At 33.8% G+C, this 22,726-nt stretch overlaps 1 protein-coding gene across 17 annotated transcripts in view; it reads left to right on the top strand.

Annotated features, from left to right (window-relative positions):
• SDCCAG8 (SHH signaling and ciliogenesis regulator SDCCAG8) overlaps nucleotides 1–22,726 on the top strand; it is a 269,240-nt gene that overhangs the window by 121,884 nt on the left and 124,630 nt on the right. For all 17 annotated transcript variants that reach the window (XR_008915854.1, XR_008915855.1, XM_056814172.1 and 14 more), the window contains one exon: nucleotides 11,660–11,802. Coding sequence is in view for 15 of the 17 variants with exons in the window: in XM_056814172.1 (XP_056670150.1) it covers nucleotides 11,660–11,802 (143 nt within the window). In the remaining 2 variants the exon portion in view is untranslated. The remainder of the gene's footprint in view (nucleotides 1–11,659; nucleotides 11,803–22,726) is intronic.

Genomic DNA, 22,726 nt, shown 5'->3' with positions numbered 1-22,726 from the left:
AAATTTTTTTAATTGATTGATATTTCCTAGAAAGCTGCTATTTAAACAAGGGTTAGTAGTAGTTTTCTAATTTCCTCAATCTGAAAAAAGAGTTTTAAAATAATCTTATTTAATTATTACAAAGTAAAGTTCAGGAAACTATTCCAAAGTTTCAGGTGGACTGAAAAGAGACTCCATTTTTTTCACTTTAGAGTTGTACTCTTACCTGATGGTAAAATATCTCAGCAACAGTGTTTACAGTTAGAATATATTTAGGGTGATATTACTACTCTCACTTTTTCATTGAAGATGATTTTTACATTAATTGATAATCTTTAATGTTAACTATAGCTGTTACAGATTGGCTCAAAAAAGACATTAATCATTTTGTCCTTATTTCCTTAAATTTGTTTAAAGGACAGTATTTGTAGAAAATTGAAAATAATTATATTTCTACATGATAAACAAACACTATGCACCATGCAAAATAATTAGAGCATTTGAGATACCTTTTCACTTTACAATTTAGTGACTAAATTAGAAAATGAAGTAGTTACCCTTTAAGTATTTTTCTTCTCAATGTAAAATTTTATAAACTTACTCAGCAACACAAAAGACCAAATATATATTCCAAAACCTATAATGAATAACACTTTTTCCATGTTTAAGTATGTTTTTATTTGACCTATTGCAAAATAGAATTTATCTTTGGAAAAGCAAAAATTTTATGTATATGTAAAACGATTTCAGTTTGATATTTGATAAGACATTTTGTCACTTAAATACTTTGATTTATTAACTATACCTACAGTCATTTACATATTTCTGTAATTATTTACAAAATTCTGTTTTAATGTTTTAAAAATACTAATTTCATAGATTTCTAATTTTCATCACAATTATATTGTCTTGGGCAAAAGGACTTGTTATTTTCATTTTGTAATTTGACTTATTCTATAACAAGCCTCTCCCGATCCCCCATAAGGCTAGTGTTATCCTGTTGATATCTCAGATTTATCTATTTCTACTTAGTTGTTTGCATATTACATTACCTATTAGAAAGTTTGCTTCTTGAGGGCAGGGATGTTTGTTTTTTTTTAACTCTCATTTTTAGTATCCCTACTGCATGTGTAGCTCAAGACCTAGAATACAGTAATATTAAATAATAAATTATTTTTTTATTAGTTGGATGGCATTTTCAGTTAAGTTGAATAAGTCAGTGGTTCTATAGATAATGAAACTAAATCATCACACAGCATAAAATTTATGAGAATATGTTGATTGGACTTTACTTGATGAGAATACTGGAAATTTTATAACTAAGTGATTGTATGTCACTTCCTACTAAATATATCGTGGTATCGAATTTAATTTGTATAAGAGCTGAATAATAGTGTAATAAGTTCTCAGTAATTGTCATTCTCTGATATAACCTAATGAGTGCAAAGATGAGAAAAAATTATCATGCCAAATAAATGAACTGTTGAGTTTGCTTTTTTTGGCATGGATGTTTTTTGTTTTAAGAGTTGGTGGGGTGCATTAAAATATTTATTAATTTGAGCATTGAGGACTTGGATAGAATGTTTAGTTAGAGGCAATAATAAATTATAGAATTGCTTTCTTATGCCTTATGTGAATCTTCAGATTTTCCCTTTAGGTTCCCTTTGTTTTTATTTATTTATTTATCTATTTTTGCTTTTACCATCAAATTCCCTTTATTCTTTATAGTTTTCTATAACTTTGAGTCAGCTAAATGATAGAGTAAATAGATTCTTGGGTTTGGAGTCAGGAAGACCTGAATTCAAATACAGCCTCAGATACTTACTAGCAGTGTAAGCCTAGATAAGCCAACCTCTGTCTGTCTCAGTTTCCTTAGCTTTAAAATGGATATAATAATTACACCAATTCCCCTATGTTGTTTTGAGGATCAAGTGAGATAATTTTGTTGAGGAGTTAGCACAGTACCTGGCTCATAGTAAAGTATATATAAATATTTATCCCTTTTATTTCAATTTACATCTCAGCCCCTATAAGATTTGAAAAGTTCTATATAAATATCATTTGATCTTCACAAAATCCCTGAAGTTAAGTGCTATAAATATCTCTATTTTATACACAAGGAAACTGAGTCAGAGGTTGTGACTGCTTGGATCATATATCTCGTTAGTGAGTGAGGCTAGAAATGCACTCATGTAACCCAATTCTTCGCCAAAGGTTCTCTCCACTGCATCACTCAGCTACTTTACATTCCTTCCATCCTGAAATAGCATTCTTTTCTAAATCTAGAATATGATAATAATAACAATATGAATATAGCACTTTTAATTTTGTAAAGTGCTTTAGAAATATTATCTCATTTGTTCTCACAACAAATCTGGAGGTAGATACTCTTGTTATTTCCATTTTACAGAAGTGGAAACTGAGGCAGAGAGCAGCTAAGCAAGTCTCTCAGTCACCCAGCCAGTAAGAGTTTGAGAATAGATTTAAACTTGGGTCTTTGTGACTTTCAGGTCTCATGCTTCCCCCACATTGTCAGCTGGCTATTTCTGCAGAGTAGAGGAAAAAAAGCAGAGCACAACGCAGGGAAGAACTGCTATTTCTAGGTCTCTAAAGACAGCGGTAATTGTTATGGTAGCCCAGGTACTTGTCTGTGAAGGACAAGCATGGACTCTGAACCAGGCAGTTCTTGGGTTTCTGTTTATCTTCTTTCTAAGAAGAATGCAAAGTGCCTTTTAGAGAGACGCGTTATCAGTATGGGGATGCCTAACGATCCTCTACCACCACTAAAAAAATCCTATTTTATTTTGATACTTTTAAAAAATATTTTTGATAGCCTAGCATTATAGAACATTTTAATGTTTGTAAAACATTATGCATGCATACATGTTACACACAGGTGTCACATGCATGTGTATTATCACATATATGTATGGCGTGTGTTTTTGAGCCTCAAAACAATCATGTGATTTAAGTACTGTGGGCCTTACTAGTCACATAATCACTCAGGGCCTATTTTTCCTCATCTCTGAAATGGAGTTGAAGTGGATTACCTCTGAATCTCCGGGTTATGAGTACCATTTCCTACTGAGGAAATTGAGAGTTCCCAAAAGTAAGGGTCACCCATGGTCATACTGTTCATATGAGGTGTGGGATACAAAACCTGGTCCCTTCCTGACTAATCCAACATTATTTCCCCTTTAACAAATGCCAGCTGAAAACTGGCCACTAAAAGAAGAACGTCCATTAGTGTGATATAATCATTTTCCCTGAGATTTGGTGATAGACATTTACTAAGCTTTTTTTTCCCTCAAGATTATTTCTACTCTAATAGGATTGAAATCTCTTCACCATTCCAGTGAGGATGCTAGTAGTGACTTTCGGACAGGGCTAGGAATTGCTTTGTTTGCAACCACAGAATTTTTAGAATTCCGAGGGGCCTTTGAAATCCCTGCTCCATCTCCCACTTGAAACATGAGTTCATAAACTCTAAATTGCGTAAGCCATTCCCCTATCCATGAAAATCTACTTTCTCTCAAGTTCTTAACTTCTACAACAGGTGCTACTGTGCATATTTTGTATCTGTGGAGCCTTCCTCTCCCTTTGACTTATTTGGAGAATAGACCGAGTAGTTCTGGTGCATCAGAGGGCACAGGCAATTTGGTAAAACATCTTTAGTATCAGTGCAAATTGTTTTCCAGAATGGTTGTACCAGTTCACAACTCCCCCAGGAGTGTAGCCAAATGTGACTATCTTCTGTCTCTTAGGGATACTGTTCAGGGAATTTCTGCTCCAGGTAGAAAATTGGTCTAGGGGGGCAGCTGGGTAGCTCAGTGAATTGAGAGCCAGGCCTAGAGACAGAAGGTCCTAGGTTCAAATGTGGTCTCAGACCCTTCCCAGCTGTGTGACCCTGGGCAAGTCACTTGACCCCCATTGCCTAGCCCTTACCAGTCTTCTGCCTTGGAGCCAATACACAGTATTGACTCCAAGACGGAAGGTAAGGGTTTAAAAAAAAAAAAGAAAATTGGTCTAGATGACTCAGGGTTCCTTCCAATTCTTAAGCTGCTACATATTGAATATTTGTATTTTAGATATACATAAGTTCACAATTCAACTCAATAAGTATTTATTAAACATCTCCTAATGGCTATCATTTGTGAATTTGTGCAAAGTATATTTAAAATGTTTTCTGAAACTTCTGTTTTATATCAAACCTTAAACCAAAGACCTAAAATTGAATGTATTTAAAAGCAACAGAAGACTCACTGTTCTTTTTCTTGTTTTTACTAATAATTTTCATTCTTTGTTAAGGGATTCCAATATACCATAAGAACTAAACTAAAATCCAGCAGGGCCTATTTGTAGGAGACTTGATCTTGACTATGTTGGACTTCTTATATGAAGGTGCATATATGCCCTTATAAAACCTATAGAGTAACTCTGGAATGAGATTTAAGTGCCTGTCCAATTTGAGTGTAAGTGTGTGTATATGTGGGGGTGGGGAGAAGGGGGTTTCCTTTGTTACTGTATCCATCTTTGTGGAGCAGTATAGTAGGAAGAGAAGATGAATATTTCTTGTCATTAGGATAAAGATAAAAAGGAAGGTGTACCCTTTTTCTGCCTGGAAAAGTCTTGCTCTCATTTTTAAATTCCACTAGAATGAATTTGAATTCTTTGTTGCTGGAAGGATTCTACTAGGTTGTGAAGGATGAGGTATTTGAGATTTGAGGATAACAAAATATATCTTTGACGATTTTGTCAAGCAACTCTTCACCCAAATATTCCCAAGATATTTTCCTAGGAATATTTCCTCAAAATGGATAATTGGCCATGGGGTGACTTGTCAGCATGGATTTTGTCTAATAGAGCTGAACACCTAGCCCAATATTTTATATGTAGTATAGGCATTTGATAAGTACTTGTTATTGAATTGAATTAGGATATGTAGTAATTTTTCCTGTTAGTCTAACTCAGAATTATTATCTTTTGTGTTTAACATCTCTGTATTTTAAGTCTTTTCCCCATGCCAAAGGGTAGGCTTAGGCATCCTTAAGAGCAAAAACTATTTCTTACTACTTCTGTGTCTTTTTTATGTCCAATATAATGCTAAGAATACAATAGGTATGTAATAAATATTGAAAGGAGTGAATTTATGAATTTGAGGTGTTGTTTTAGATGTCTTTGAGTTTACAACAGTGAATAAGATGGTTTTTCCCTTAAGAATCTTTTTTAGTAAAGACAATACATATGTAACTAACTAAAAGGGAGAATATAAGAAATGACAAATGAATCTTGGATATTAATTAATTGAGTAAAGGAACACTAAAGTAGTGAAAATATTTGGATGATCTTTTTCTTAGAGACTAGAGACTGAAGCAAATGGAGATAGACTGATGATGATATAGAGTGATTTTTAAAATATTTACCAAGAGTGTTTATATAATAGAGTTATTCATGTTCTTTCTACTTCTTTCATATAGACTTGGTCTCATGTAAATGAATATAAAAATTTATCTTAGAAAATAAATTTACTGACTAGGTAAAAACAACCTATAAATTAATAATGTCATAATGTCAGTTGGTAAGAACTAAATTTATGAGTTCAATCCTCATCAATACCTATTTGGTGGAATTTCTTATTTTTCTCTCAGGTGCCAAATTATTTTGTAATTTTTATCACCTTTTACTATATAGATTTTCAGATAGTTCCATGGAGCTCCTTAATCTATTCAGGTAAAATAAATGTCCAATGACAGTCTCTTCAAAGTTTCTTACTTCATCCACCATATTGCCCTAATAATTATGTTTTGTTTTGCTCCCCTTTCTATGGTTTGGCTTAATTCCCTTGAGTGTGTCCTTTCTCATCTCTCTTTCTTCTTTTGCCCCTTGTAAATAATTGTTTTATAATCTTAGAGGCTTTAAGAGAAATTTTTTTTAAAGTTGCAAAGAGTCTACTGGATGGAATAAATAAGAGCTCTTGAATGCTTCTTTTAATCAAAAACTTCTAGAATTTTAAGATAATATTCAGACCTAGAATTGCATCCCAAGACATTAATTCCTTTCTGATATTTTCTTCAAAATCAAGAAAACAGGTGAAATAAGTGAAGAAATTTTGAATCCAAGTTTTAATAATGTTTCTAAACATTTATTTATTGAGGATCTAAAAAAAATCCAGTTCTTTTTTGTGAGGAAACCTGTACTTAATGTGTTAATATGTTCTTAAAAAGCTGCCTATAAAATGAATCCTTGGAAATCCTGTACTAAAAAGCTCACTATTTAAAGGAATTGTAGGTCAATATTCATCTAAAGTATAAAAGGGAATGATGATTTCCTAATTTTTTTCTGTAATCTGGGGTTTTTTTTTCCTATTGGGTGTTCCCAAAGAAGGTCGTCCCTATTATCAATGTTGTGGATGAATTGTGCACCTAGGGTGGCCTATGTTGTATGCCACATGCAGCATACATCATATATGAGGGCCACATCTCTTATCCCTAGGGCACCATGTGGAATAGGGATGAGGTCCTGACCCAATTGGGCGATGCAGAAGGGAATCCTGCCAATGGGAGAGTGGCATTTCTGGCAGCAAAGTTCCTTCCACCCATCTGGGTTAGTGCCATGGCAAGTTTCCCTCACTGAGGGAGTGGATCTAAAGCCCTGATCCAGCTGGTCAGATTATTTGCTGATTTTGATTATCTGTGCCAATGATCCCTGTTGCTGGCATGGATAATAAGGAGCTGACTCTAATCTATCCCCTAAATTCTTGATCATTAAATATATCTAGGTTTTGTCATATGAAATTTCATGGTATACTTTTATTCAGCACTTCATGAAATTATGCTAACATGAAATATAGGCAAGACTTTATAAACCTTGAAACCACCCTGTAAATGTTAGCTATTATTAATATTATTTTGAAGAGGAAATAACCTTTTGAATTCTAGTTTTCATCTTTTACCCATGAAGGTATCCTTAGTCAAATCATGTTCTGTGGGTATCATCTCATTCCCTTATTAATTAAATGCACATAAAATTGCTGACCCTTTTCAAAAGAGACATTGAAATCTGCTTATAAGTACTGGGGGAAAAACAGCTAAATAAATATAAGCTTTAATTATGATTGTGATGGATGGAGGTGGATGGAACCTTCATGTAACAGTACTTCAGGGGGCACTGACTGGTCAGTAGAATGTTGATTCTTTTCAGGAGATGAGGATATCTGATCATTTTCCTCTAGGAGGAGCAAGAAGGACCAAGTCATAGTATCTGGCATGAGAGGCCTAGGGAATCTAGAAAACATAAGTGCCCTGTTTTCCTGGCTCCTATCTTAGTGGCCTGTAGTTGGTTGGTAACTTAATAAATGTTTCTTAAAGTGAGTTGAGAAATTCAGACAGGGAAAAAAAAAGTTTGTCACATTTGGCACCAGCTATAGAAATGATTCAATTTGAATTACCAGTATTCAATAATCTGTAGAACACTCTTATGTACAAGCACCAAACTTACCAGATTTGAGGTCTGGTCAAGGGTCATTGTAGGTCCAAAGTTATAAGAATAGAGGTTCAATAGATTTTTCCTATTCCTACAATTTCCCTATTTCTGGTCATTTTCTCCACTCATATGAACTCACAACTTTGCCCTTATCATGAATTCTTTTCTGTTTCTTTTTTCCTATATTTAATTCACTAAATCCTTTTCCTTCTTGGTAATATCTTTCGCATCTCTCCCATTTCCTCCTAATATTAGGCTCTCATCTCTTCATGCTTTATTATACCATACAATACTAGATACGTTTTCAGGTTAATCTTCCTACGATACTATGATAGATAATGCCTTTCCTTGTCATGCTCCTATCCAGAAACCGTAAGCAGCTCCACGTATTGTGTAATATGCTTGACTTCATATTTCAGGCCCTTCACCTTAGAGTCCCAGCATAGCTTTCCAGTTTTCTCTCCTGTTCTTCACATCGAGTCAAACTGCTCTATTTGTTATCTCATAAGCATGCTTTGCTCACTTCAATAATTTAACCTTGATTTTTAATATTGCCTCATATAAACCCTTTCTTATAGTGAGATAGGTCTACTAACTGTGGCCTAAAATACTCTTTGCATTTCTCTCTCAGTTACTGTCTTTGCTTATTTGGGTCTTTGTATATGGAATGACCTCTCTGAGTTAAAAAAGGAATTCCTTCTATAGCATTCCTAACAAATGGTCATCCAGACAGCACAAGTCTCTAGAAATTTATTACCTTACAAAATGATCCATTTCACGTTTAGAGAAGTAATTGTCAGGAATATTTGCTTTATGTTTTGGTGTCACATTGAAATATGCCTCTCTTCTTTTTTCTGTTCATTTTCTTCACTGAAATGAATTAAAAACTGCTACTTGCCTTCTTGGGGAGGGGGGAGCTATGGAAGAGAAGAGAAAAAAAGAATGATAGATTTTTGGACATAGCTATGTGAGATATTTTATTATGATGTATTATCTATTCATAACAGATCACATATATAACATTATTGTGGGCTACATATCATATTTCTTAAAATGGTAACCAAAAAAAGAAAAAAAATCTCCCTCTATAATTGTTCCTAGTTCTGCTCTCTTTAATCCAGTAGGATAAACCTAATCAATCTCACCTGTGGCAACCCTCCATATATTTGGATACAGTCGGTATGCCACCTTAAGTCTTTTCATTTTGAAGCTAAACATTCCCCACATCCTTTAAACAGTTGTATGGTATATTTTCACATCTTCCAATCATCCTTGTTAGCCTCCTTTTTTATGAACCCTATCTTGCCAATGACAAACTAACACTTAGCAAGTAAAAATGAAAAAGATATTCCAGATGTGGTTTGATCAAGGCAGAGGTTGGTAGAATTGTAATCTCCCCTTTTTTTGAACACTGTGCCTCTCTTCATGAGGCCTAAAATAGCATTAACTATTTTTGGTTGCCAACTCACACTTTTGATCTGTATTGTGTTTATATTCCACCAAAACCCTCATGTCCTTTTCACATGAATTGTTTAACTACATCTTCCTCTTCTTGAATCTCTGTACAAATATTTTTCCCCAATCCAAATGTAGACCTTTATGTTCATCTTTTTTCAGTAGCATTTCCCCCATTATCAATAAGGTTTCATTAAGTGCCTAATTTGTGCCAGATCTTGGGAATTCAGACAAAAATGAATCAGTTCTTGTTCTCAAGAACTTTACATTTTATCATAGAAAGCTATATGTTCGTATATTATTATATAGAGAATAAATATTAAGGGAATATAAGGTATCTTAGGAGAAAGAAGGACATTCTCTTTTGGAAGGATTAAATATGGCTTCAGGTAGAAAGTCATGTTTGAACTGAGTATTAAGTAAAAGATTCCATGTCCTTGAGATGAGTAAAGAGAGAAATTACATGCTCTATCTCTCTGTCAAAGGTTCTTAATATTTTTTGTGAGTGTTTCTCTTTGACAGTCTGGTAAAACAGATATCTTATCAGAATAATGTTTGTAAATAAATAAAATACCTAATGAGATTACAAAAAGAAATTGAAATTCAGTCATCAAAATATGAGCTTCCACCTGAACTGACCCAGTTCCTTTAATTACCAGTCTTTGGATCAAGTCCTTCATTTATTTTCAAATCCACCAAACCATCCCTATTCCTTCTTGTCCCGAGTGATGTCATAAAAGATTCCATTAATAGTTCCACTGAGCTGCAGCTATGCTATGCTATCTCTATAGCATCCTTATGATTTATCAGTCTAATTACCTTCCCTGATCAATCCCTGCTAGTTCTACTGATCATAGATGTCTTCACTAATCATTTCAATCCACAGTGATGTCTTTCTTTAAGTATTTAGGACTTACTGTTTGTACCACTCATTTTACTTTTAATTATATCTTGTATTATTCCCTACCTTTTAATTTGTCTAGATCCTTTCTGTTTACATTGTAAATTCTTTTATAATGAAGCATTATTTTCATTTTTAAGATATTCTCATAGCTTTTAGCAGTCTTTATATAAAAGCAATACTTAGTGTTTTTGAATAAATAGCTATTTTACAAAGTTTTAAAGCTATCACAGGGTTTCAGTGTAATATTACTTAACTTTTGTTAATTTTTATTCAGTTTAATCATAAATTAAATATAAATAATTTCTTTATTGCTCTGTAATTAGTATACCAAATGAAGGGCAAAAAAGAAAATAGTTAATATGGTAGAATGAGGTGGGAAGCAGTATATAAACTATTAATGGCTCACATTTGTATGGAACTTAGTAATTTACAAAATTCCTCACAAATTCTCTGACATATATTGTGAGTTTTAGTATTCTTGTTTTACTGATAGGGAACCTGAGGCTTGGAATTGTTGAGCCACTTTCCTACTGTGAAATAGCTGCTAAGTGGAAAAGTTGAGAATAGAACCCAGGTCCTCAAAAACTAAAACCAGCTCTTTTTCCTACTGTTCTGTGCTGCTTCTGTTCTGGACTAAAGGGATATAAATGTTCTGTTCCTTTAAATATTCCCATATATGTGTGTAAAAGTCTATTTCATATTCTAAGTATTCTTTGGTTTTGTTGAAGAGATTTTAAAGGAAAGATTAAATTAAAATAGTAAATAAAATGTAAATAATTATTGAAATGCTAGGAGCATAACTATCTCTGCATAATGGACTTAAAATAATTGGAAATTTGTCAGAAATTTAAAATTTGAATTAATTGAGAGATTTTGAAAAGGCACTTAAAGCAGAATTCTGAGATCTTATATTTAGTCCTATTTTTGTTCTCCAAATTGATCTTGCATTTCTATGTGCTTTAAATTACCTTTTGCACTTTGCCTGTTTAGAAAATATAGATTCTTTCTTTATATTTATCTCATTGTTTTGTTGATTTGATAATGATTATAGTGAAGATTTTTTGTTTTTTATCTATACTTGTTTGTTTTTGTGAAAAAAAATTAAATTGTACATTTAGACCTATGTCCAGATAGTATTATTTTGAATATTGTTTGTTTTGGGTCACTTGTATGACAATTGGGTCTAACTTCTTTCTGAAAATAGGACTAGAAAATAGGACTAAAACACAAATTTTCATATAGTAAAAAGATTAACTTTTAGAACAGCTACAATGCTTTTTTATTTTCTTTCAAGTTTGTTAACTCAATAATCTCTTTATCTGGTTGATGTTTAAAAGAATTTGTGTCCAGTATTTTGTCTAAATTCTAATTTGTGAAACATTTTTAACATTTAGTGCTCTGAGTTCCATTTAATACCTTTTATTATTATAGAAGACATTTTAAAATAGCTTACCTCTTTCATGATGGCATTAAAATATGAATACTAAATAATAAATACATTTTTCAAATATGAATCCCCATTTGTGAAATAGCCAACTTTACAACACACAAATGATAAATTTTAAAATAATGATATATAGGGGACATTATTAAAAGCAGAAGTCTAGGCATGGAATTGCACATAGTTTCATTACTTCCCTTAAAAATGGGTTTTTAACATACAGTTTAAAAATTACATACCTCACTAATCTGGATTTTGGACAAGTCATTTCCCTGTGTCATAAAAAAAAAGGATGCCTAAATTTTCTAATCATCATGTATTATATTTATGTTGAAAATACAAATAATTTAAAATGTGGCTGCATTGATTTTATACGGATGGTTTTTTTTTTCCCCAAGGAAATAGAGAAACTGAAATTAGAACTGAATGAAAGCAAGCAGCGTATGGAACAAGCACAGCAGGATGGAGCCAGAGCCAGAGATGAGTGCATAAAACTGACAGAACTGCTGGGCCAAACTGAGCACCAACTGCACCTCACCAGGTACCCCTAATCCTATTAAATGCCGGAGCACACATTTCGTTCTACTCCTTTTTTTCCACAGGCATCCAGGCAGTTGTTACAGACAGTCTTAGTCATTCGCTTCATGCACAGCTTTCAGGCACATTAGGAAACGTGCAGACGTGGAAGCCAAACACCCAGACATGTGAGTGATAAGTGTGGCGTATATAAAGCACAACCTTTCATCTCGAGGACTCACATCTATTAGTGATTCGCCCTCAAAGCAGCCAAAAGGACACTCTTCATACCCCAGTTCTGAAGGACCTGAGCTTTAACCAGAGTTAACATTATAGGGAGAATGTTAGTTGCTTCTGATGTGGAAAAGGCTATAACATAATGTGATATACAAGGCAAATTGAGATGAGATATAAGATGTGAAACTTGAGTGGTAGTTGGTCTAAAATTTTGAGACAAAACTGCTTCTTTCAACCCATTGAAAAATGTGTTAACTAAGTATGTATTGCGAATCATATGTTTACTTGTGTGATATGAAGGTTTTTATTATAAAATTCCAGTGCCATATAGATGGGTCACAAAAAGGATCAGAATATTCCCAGCAACAAATATTCTGAATGTATTTAAAAAACAAGAAAATAATCAAATATATTGGCTTATTCAAACCTCCAATTTAGTGGCTTCTAAATATTTAAGATTTTTATTTAATAAGATTTGTTTTTCATTTGCATGCCAAATAGTTACATTCTTCCTGTATCTTTGGGTCCGTTTGGTCTTATAGAGAATCTTGCTATCTAAACATATACAAATCTTCATGATACTAGATTCTAAAATCAGTTAGACAACAGCCATCCATTCACACTAGCATGTTGAATTTAAACTATGAAATGGGGACTGATCCCTTTTACATTAAATATGACAATATAATTCAGAACACGGTACAGTAACAGATGGAGGAAAGCACCACTTGAACAGCCTGCATTTGGAGAGAAAAAATATTCTAGAGGTTGATGAACCTCCCAAAGTTTTGGGGTAGTGTTAAGATGCCTTTACTTCTGCTAAAATAAAACTTTCTTCAAAACATTTTGTTATGATAATAATCCAAATGGTATGCCAAGCTCTTTTTTTACAAAAAACAAATCCAAAATAATACCATCTATACATGTGTGATATCTTGGAAAACTCCCAATAGTGGAAACAATTTATCAGGAAAAGAATTGCTTAATAATGCAGAATAATAACTGTTCTTTTAATGCAGAGTTAAAGTACTTGTAGACTCAGGAACATGTCACTGTAGTTTATATAGTTATTTAATCATAGAAGTTTTAGAATTTAGCTTCATCATGAGAATGTTAATACTGTTTCTCCTCTGTCAGATTACTATTGAGAACCAATCATTAGTGTGTTAAGCCATGCTATGCTACAGAAATGGACAGCTTTTAATGTCTCAGTGCATCTGAGGACTAGTAAATAAATATTAATGCTGAATTTGCCCTTAACCATTCTGTCTTATTCATGGAGTTAATTTCAGAAGTCAAAGTCCATAGAGAATTTCCTTATGCAGTTTTCCCTTTGCTTGTAGAGTCTGACAAGACCAGTTTTTCCAAGGACAGCACATTAAGATGCAGCAACTGCTGAAAATGGATGAGTGACAACTAGTTTCTTTGTTCTTCTTAAAGAGTATTTCCATCACCTTAGCACTTTATAAGATTGTTTTTTTTTTTATCTTTATTTCAGCTGGTTTCAGAAAACAGCATACTTAGTTTCCCCCCCAAAAAAAACTTCCAGCAAGTTTTTTGCATTATTATTCTTTTCTTAATTACAGCTTCCTTCTGTCTTCATATGGCAAAATGAGTGCTTATAAAATTACAGATGAATTAAAAATGCAGAGTACAGACAAGGTACACCCTTTTCATGCAAAGTATGAGGTTGTTGGTGAAGTTTTCTACTTTTAAACCACTTTATTCTGTTTCTAAGCTTTTTATTTTCCCCACCTCTCTTCTTTATTGATCCAGTTTATCCACATCAGTGTCTAGTACAGAGCCTTTTACACAGTAGGTGCTCAATAAATGTTCATTGAATAAATTAAATGCATTCAGTTTGATTCTTGTGAACCTTTTTTCTATTTTAGTTTAGACCAGCTGCTGAAATAACAAACTGCAAGGCAGGTGGCTAATCACCATATAGCTTCAACTTAAACATTTAAAACTTCATGTTCTAAACAGAAGTTCAAAAATGTAATTTTAAAACTACATGATAAATAGTTTAGCTATAAAAATGAATCCAGTTCTTCAGGGGAGAGGAAAAAGGAGATGGAGCATGGAAATATGTGGAATAATCTGAAGGGAAAAAGTCCTTTCTTCTCAAAGGCGATTTATACTTTTTTGCCAATGTCAAGAAATTTTCCTCTTGAAAGTTTATGGAAAGTAAAAGACAGAACCCAGGAATTCAGCATTTATTGAATGCAAACCCTCTAATATGCTATATTTGTCTAATCAAGTTTTATATTGACTGTTCCATATGGCCATTTAGCAACAATCCTCATGTAGATAGAAAGCTTTTCAGAAAGGCAAAACCCTGACCTTCTCTGATCTACTTCTAAGTTTTTAGGTTAGGAGTCACATACAATCCGTGAAAGACCATATTCCCATATTAATCATTAGGACAGAGTAGGATTGTAAAGAAGAGAATGAACAGATAGAAGAAAGGAGAACTAAGAAGAGAACAAGGAAGGTTTGAGGACTTGATAACTGTGTCTACTAAATATTTTTTTAACCTGTTTATAATCTGAGTTCTAATTATTGGCTATAGCCAAAGATTTTCCAGGAGCCTATGTATAGCATATCTCTATTTGTGTGTAAAATGGAATGGATTTTTCCCAAATACTACACAGAGATACTGCATCTAGTGTGAATCTGGTGACTGGATCATAGATTTAGATCTCAAAAGGACCTTAAAGGTCATCTAGCCCAACCCCTTATTATTTGGTAGATGATAAAAAAAAAAGCAAAACCCTGCACCTTGAGAAGTTCTGTGACTCACCCAAGGTTACAGTGGTAAAAAGTGTTAGAAGATAGACCCAGTGATTTTCCAAAATAAAGGTCTCTTTCCATTTTCAAAAGTTTTAATATATCCTAAGGAAACATCATAATAAATATTGGCCATTTGTTAAAAGGAAAAGAAAACAAAGAATCAAAAACTCTGATGTGTGTTAAGGATTTTATTTAATTCAATATTCTTATAAGAGGTTCCAGTAAAAACCACAGTAATGTCACCTGACATTTAAATGGGACTTTAAAGTTTTCTCAGCCTTTACCTACTTTAAGGTGAATATTTAGGTGTATATCCTCACTTTACTGAAAAGGAAAGACTCAGAAGTGAAGAAATGCCTTAAGTCACACAGCTAGTAAATATGAGCCATCAAACTTAGGTCTCTCCTGACTTGAATTTTTGTATTCTATTGCTGCCACTGTGCAGCTGTTCTGGGTGTCAGACCTTAATCCTCCTCAACCCAGATGTATCCTTAGAAATAAGGATTCTCCAACAAAGTCATGCATTTTCCTCCAGGAGAGGCCTACTGACTCTAATTTTGTAAACAGTTGTGACAGGCTTGATTATGTAGTTTATCAGCCAACTGTATCTTCTGTGACAAATCAGAGAAAGCTGGAGACAAGATACGTCTTAGAAAGAGTGCCATACTGGTTATGAAGAGACCTGCTAACTCTGCTCTAGTCAAGCTAAACTAATTGAAGTTTTCTCAGCATTATTGGCATATTTCTGTCCTCTTCTTTCTTATTCCTGTATTTGAAATGGCCTCCTCTTCTCTGCCCAACCAAAACCCTCCAGGGCTAAACTTAAATGCCACTTTTACAGAATTATCTTTGATTTCTCCAGTTGGAAATAAATGGTGGTGGTGTTTTTGCCTTGGAACTCTTGTATTGCTTTATTTTTTCCCCCTTTAGGAACTTTGAAAATGATGAATGAGTTAAATCACTGAATGGATGTCTTATATCATAGTTCCTTGCATGTATTCTTTATTTCCCTATTAGATTGTAAGTTTCTCAAAGACAAAGATTTTGTCTTAGATATCCTTAATTTCTCTATGTCACTATTATTATGCTTTGAAAGAATGAATATGCGTTAAATTGTGTGACAATTTTTATTTCAATATATATGGAATATATTTTAAAGCTTTGACACTCTTCCCATAAACCCCAGCCTTTGTTTATTATTGAAGAGATATCCCTTCTCGGGTATTTTTGCATAATAAGAATGGAAAAGTTCTCCTGTATGATTAAAAGTATAACTTTCCTTGAGCTATATTTTATTGACTGTAGCAGTACTGTATTATTTTGTTTCCAATGTATACCTTTTTATATATGTATGTATTACTTCAAAAAGCAAAGATGTTTAAGTTCCACTAAATACCTACACTCAAATATGCACTCATTTGGAATTTGGAGGAATTATCAAAAAATAAGTTATTTTTATATCATTTTCTTTTAAAATTATATGATGACACCACTGATATTTGCATACTTGAAAACAGGAGGCAATGCGTCTTTTCTTAAGTTATTTATTTAACATGAAGATTATCTAAAACTCTACTGCCTATTATGTAAATTAATCAAATATTATGTACATCCTAGTGAATATATATGTAAAGTCATAAATTATTTAAATATAAATAGTAATCATTTGAATCTCCAAGTTGTAAACTGCCCCAGGACATGGACAATACCCTATACAGTTTAATATCTTCCACAATGATATCCCTTCCTGAATAGTAGCAGATGTTCTATAAATACTTATGATTGACTGTACTATTTTCTTTAAAAGAAAAAAAATACAATTGAAAACTGAAGTGAAGTTGAAGTAAAGTTGAAGAATGTTTTTATGTAATTGAAATGACAGTTACTAACTTCCTTAGCCATGTAATACAAAATCTTGGTGAATTTTAGGCCTGATTTAAAATTTTCCAGAAATTTCCCATGGTTACTTTAAGTCTCATCCTCCATTTAAGCTATTTTAACCTGATATTTTGCTTTCCTTTTCTTCCTTTCCACTCTTCTTCCTTTTGTTACACATGGGAAAATTGGTTTTTATTTTATATGACACTGAAATATTTTCATTTATATTTTTTGCTTTTAAAATTCCTTTGATAGATTTAGCTTTTAAAAGGGGACAAATAAGATTAAACTCCTTTTTAAAAAGTCATACCTCAAAACATGAGAGAATCAAATTTATTATACCTATAAGAAACTAAAATGATGGTTTTTCCATTCTTCTTACCACTCATTGAGCCCAATTTGCCTGTTCCACACCTGGTAGCTATTATAAGGATATATAAGTAACCCTTAAGCTAGAGGCAAAATTATATCCCCTTCCCAAACAACATCTCTGAATCACTGATTTGGTTTAAGAGTAAAGGTCTGTGTGACTAGGGGACAATGACAAGCTTCTCTGTATGCACTCTTTTATGTTCTAAGGGCATCCCAATACACCAGATTGGAGCCTGGGATGTAAATGGGTATCCATCTTTCATTCTTTTCTGTGCCTCTCCTATCAATAGAAGGTTGAATGATAGACAGCTTCCCCTAAGAGGAGCAATGCTCTACAAAGTTATCTCAAGTGGAATAGTGGCTTGGTGTTAGGAACTGCATCAATTAGTCAATAAGCATCCAGATCACTTTATCTGTGACCCAGATAACTAGATGGCTAAACTATAGTATTAACATTTCATGGAAATAGGGAATAGAACTGTCAGTCGTCAATATAAATTATCAATAGGTAGGTTGTTGTAGACCAACGTCCTGAAATTTCTGCTGACATTAAGCAGTTCTCTTGAATTTAGTTCTTTGACAGCTTTTTCCACCTCTGTTTGGATATAGCGTATATTTTACTCTTTTTTTTCCCTTGAGATTTACTTTGAATCATGTAAAGAGAAGTTAGCTTTTATTTGACATTTTGCTTTAAAAGAGATTATTTTCTTTTTCTGTAATGGAAAAAATTTTTACTTGTGGAGAAGGTGAGGCCTAGACTGGGAGGGTAATCCTAGGAAATTTTAGTTTAGTTCTTTTTTATGCAAGTAGACCTCAGTTATTTGAAAAGTGAATTCCCATAAAGTTTTCTGTGACCAACTCCACTCCAAATTCAGACCTAACCTGCTCCATCTATAAACATCTTCTATTCCTATTACAGCAAAAAAAAAAAAAATCCATCTTAAAGTATATGCTCAAAGAATATTTCAAAGCAAAATATATATTATGTATAGAATGCCGACTCTTTGAGATTATATAGCTATGCTTATCATTGATATAATAATTTTTTGGATTTTTTTAAAGTTATTCTTTGTTTTTATTTATTTAATTTAGAATATTTTTCCATGGTTACATGATTCATGTTCTTTCCCTCCCTCCCATAGCTAATAAACAATTACACTGGGTTTTACATGTATCAGTGATCAAAACTTATTTCCTTATTATTCATATATGCAATAGAATTATCATTTAGAGTTGATATAAGAATTTAGAGTGAATTCTAATTAGGGTTAGACACAGGCCCCTTCTAATTTTGAGATTCTAGGATTCCATATTCTTGGTGCCTGAATAAAGAAACTTACTTTGGACAAACATTCATTTCAAGATTCCTAATATGTTGATCAGAAGTAATATAATTTAGTCCATAGAGATCTGGCCTTCAAGCCAGGAAAACCTGGGTCCAGGTCCCACAGATGTGACCCCTCAATACTGGTTGGCTGACCCGGGGCAAGTTACTTAGCTACTTCATACCCCTAATACTCATATGAATATGTGTTTCAGAACATTTGGCAATCTTCTTTGGTTAAGGGAATGTGAAGTTTCCTCCCCAGAAATTAAATCAGTAAAATCACAGGTCTGGACAACAAGCAATGAGAAACCAACAGAAAACTTCAGCATATTTCTATGCAGAACTTTCTTCTCTTTGCTTCCGCATTTTGTTAAAGAATTTTCATATGATGTTTCCATTTAAAATTAAGCTAATTTTTCTAGTATTCCTTTCATGAATAAATTAGTCAGAATGTGTCAAAATAATTTTAAATGGATATATGTGTAACCAACGTCTTCAAGTCTGGAAATAGATGGCCTTGGTGCAGTTTTAAATTAAATGAGGCCTATTTTCCCTCCCCTTTCCAGTATCATAACAGTCTGGCAAGGAGCCACCAAGGAAATAGACTGTCTCCCACACCTTCTCCTGCCCCCTACACACCCATTTTCCTCTGTATGATGCAGGTCTGTGCCAGCAAAACTAGTCTGGGATGGTAAAGGTTCAAAATGTAGCAGAGGCAGGCATTTCATCCCCAAGAGGGATGCTCTTAATGTTCCTTGCATCCCCTAACCTTTTAGGATGGTGAAAACCATTCCATCAAGCACTAAGCTGAGGTTCTGGAGGATCACAGCAGAGGATGAAGGAAGGTTTTTCTCTCTTCCATATTTTAAAGAATACAGTGCCTATGTCCTTCCCCAACTCATAATTGAGAACAAAATTTGGTGAGAGAGATGAGGGTAAAACTGCAAATAATTAACTCAGTGGCCCTGATTTAGAATATTTTTATTTACAAAAGTAAAAATCAGATCCAAAATGTTATTTAAAGGTAAAATAAATAATAAAAATAGTCTTAGGCACTTTTCAAGTGCTTACTATGTGACAGGCATTGTGCTAAACACCAGGGATGCAAAAAAAAAGATGGAAATAGTTCCTGTACTCCAGGAGCTCATATTCTCAGGAGCAGAACAATATGTTAAACAAGGTGCTCCTAAGCTGGATAGAGGATATAGAAGGTCATCTCAGAGGGGAAAGCCTTGACAACTAAAGGTGCCAATAAGTAAAGTTAAAAAGCATTTATTAAGTACCGACTATGTTACAGGCACTGTGTTAAGTGCTAGTAATTTTTTTTAAATCAAAAAAGTATCTGCTCTTAAGGAGTTCACAGTCTAATGGAGACAATATGTAAATGGCTATGTATAAAGAAGGTGTAGATTTGGGGATGATCAAATATAATAGACTTTGCTACTAATAGCAATGCTATGATCTAGGATAATCCCGAGGGATTTATGAGAAAGAATGCTATTCATATTGACAGAAAAAACTGTGGGAGTAGAAATACAGAAGAAAAACATATAATTTATCACTTGTTTATATGGGTATATGATTGGAAGTTTTGGTTTTAAAAGATTATTACAAAAATGAACAATGTGGATATAGATTTCGAGTGATAATCCAGTGGAATTGCTTGTCAGCACCGGGAGGGGGGAGGGAAGATGGGAGGGAAAGAACATGAATCATGGAACCATGGAAAATACTTAAATAAATAAATATTTTAAAGAAAATAAAATAAAAAATAAAGAAGATACAGACCTGATAAATTGTAGATGTTCAACAGAGTAAAGGCACTAGCCTTCAGGGAATTGAGAAAAGATTCTTAGAGAAGATGGTGTCTTTAACTGAGCTTTCAAGAAGTGAGAAAAGCAAAGAAGTAGACTTGAAGAGGGAGACAGTTCCAGGCATAGGGAACAGCTGATAAACATGGAGGAGGCAGGAGATGGAAGAATAACAAAGATTTCAGTGTGACCAGATAATAGAATATGTAAGAGGGATCAATTGTAAAAAGGCTTGAAAAGTAGGAAGGGCCAGGTTATGGAAGATATTAAAAGTCACAAGTGTTATATATATATATATATATATATATATATATATATATATATATATATATATATATATATATATATATGTTTTTTAAAACCCTTCCCTTCCCTCTTAGAATCAATACTGTATTGGTTCCAAGGCAGAAGAAGCAGTAAGGACTGAGCAATGGGGATTCAGTGACTTGCCCAGGGTCATACAGCTAGGAAGTGGCTGAAGCCAAATTGGAACCCAGGACCTACAGTCTCCAAGCGTGGCTCATTCCATTGTCCTCAGAAGAAACTGTTATATTTTTTCCTACAGCTAAAAGGGACCTATTAGAATTCATTGAATTGAGCGAGGCGACATGCTCAGACCTGTGTTTTAGTTCATAGATGAGGTAGATTGGAATGCAGCCTCCTTCAGAAGGCAGGAGTTGACTTGAGTCTTGAAGGAAGGGACACTAAAACGTGGAGTTGAGAAGGGAAAACATTGCAAGCATGCGTGACAACCAGTGGAAATGTGCAGAATCAGAAAATGAAGCGTCCTCGGGGAGGGAGCAGTGTGATGAGAGGAGAGAATACGTAGAAGGGAAGGAAAGCACTGGGAAGTCTGCCGATGGGGTGGCCCTGGGCCCTGGGGTGTGAGTCCGTGCTTTGCAGCCACATCATCGGTGTGCCCAGCTGGGTGACCAGGGCCCCAAGGTTCTCTCAGTGTGACATTTGTAATACACGGGCATCAAGAGCTTGTTTCACTATCCCATTCGTGAAGAGAGGAGCTAATGTAACCCCCCACCAAGTGACCTGTTGGGACTGCTAAAGGTGGTCAGTGCAGGGACAAGGAGCAGGGCAGGTCTTGTTACCTGTTTCCTGTTTTAACTGTACCAGACCAACTTCTCGCTTTTCATCAATCAGTCTAATGTGATGTACCCTAGGTTTTGATGAATTAAACTTGGGCATTGTTTACTTAGTGCTGCCTTTGAGTAACTACTGTGGCCTTTGGAGAGACATGGAAAAGCTCTGCATTTAATTCCTTAGAATTTTACAGGGATAGTTTGAGAATAAATTTAATGTGTGAAATTCCTTAACAGGATCCAAAGTAAATGTTTCCTCTAAATCTGAGATATGGTTATTGTAATACTAATTCAGATATGCATTGCTATTAACTTCCTTTCATATATAGCAAGTTAATGCTCACCCACAATATATTTAGCAAATCTATTTTGCCTCAGGGCAGGTATGGGATTATTAAATTAATCATGCTTTTTTTCCTTTTTCTCTTTTAATTGGAGTAATGATGGTGTGGTAGGGAAAGAAAAGTTCACAAGAATTTCTTGGTGGACTTTTTTATCCTTGTCCTTGTAGTTGAATCGTTATTCCTTGTTATAAATTCTAAATAGATATAGCTGTATCTTTAAGAAAATATTTTGCTGTCATTAACATTAAAGGCTTCATCTGAAAAATACCTTACTGGAAACTGTGCTACATCCTAAATGCTGTATATTCGGCTTTGCCTTCAGTAGTTTTACTCTGACAGAAATACTTTATTTTTAGGTTTTTCCCCTGTATGTGGCTTTCTGTTTCCTTGTATTTCCCTGTTAGAACTGTTTGAATCAGTTGATAGTGTATGGTTTAGAAAGTATGATATTCTTACTAATCAAAGATAAAATTCATTTGCTGAGGAGATAGACGTGGTGTCAAACCCATAGATTAACTCAGAATCAGATCTCATACCCAATCTCATTTGCACAAACAATTATTTGCTAAAAGTGGAAGAAAGAATGACAGCATGAGTCAACTCATGTAACTAATAAACTTTTTAGATTCTGTTTCATATGTTTGCTTTTCATTAAATTCAGGAATGGCTGCGACTGTGTTGTTGTGATTCAGTCAACATTTATTCCTATCTGTTTTTCATATACAAAGGCACAGGGATGCCAGAAAATAAACTGTTAACGGAGAATTAACTTCTTTGGCATGCTTTCATACTTATCTTCCAAATTAAAGAAAATGAAATGGGCAGAAACAGAGTGTAGATTACCTCCTTTTTGTCAAAAATGGTGGGAATTTGAAAATTAATAATAAAAAAGGGAACAGATGCAGTAACATGCCAGAGGGAGATTAATGTGGAGAGTAAAATCTGTGAGCAACAAAACTGAAGCAAACTGAATCAGTGGGAGGTGGTTGTACAATCAAAATCAGGATAAAAGAGAAATTACAAACAACCCTGCACTTGTCAAAGTAGTAGTAATGAAATCCTGACTCTGCCAGCAGTGAGAACCTGTGTTAGC

The sequence above is a fragment of the Monodelphis domestica genome, chromosome 2 (genome assembly GCF_027887165.1).
Source record: "Monodelphis domestica isolate mMonDom1 chromosome 2, mMonDom1.pri, whole genome shotgun sequence".
NCBI lineage: Eukaryota > Metazoa > Chordata > Mammalia > Didelphimorphia > Didelphidae > Monodelphis > Monodelphis domestica.
The sequence above is the reverse complement of the archived record's forward strand: the minus strand, read 5'-3'. Positions and strand labels throughout refer to the sequence as shown.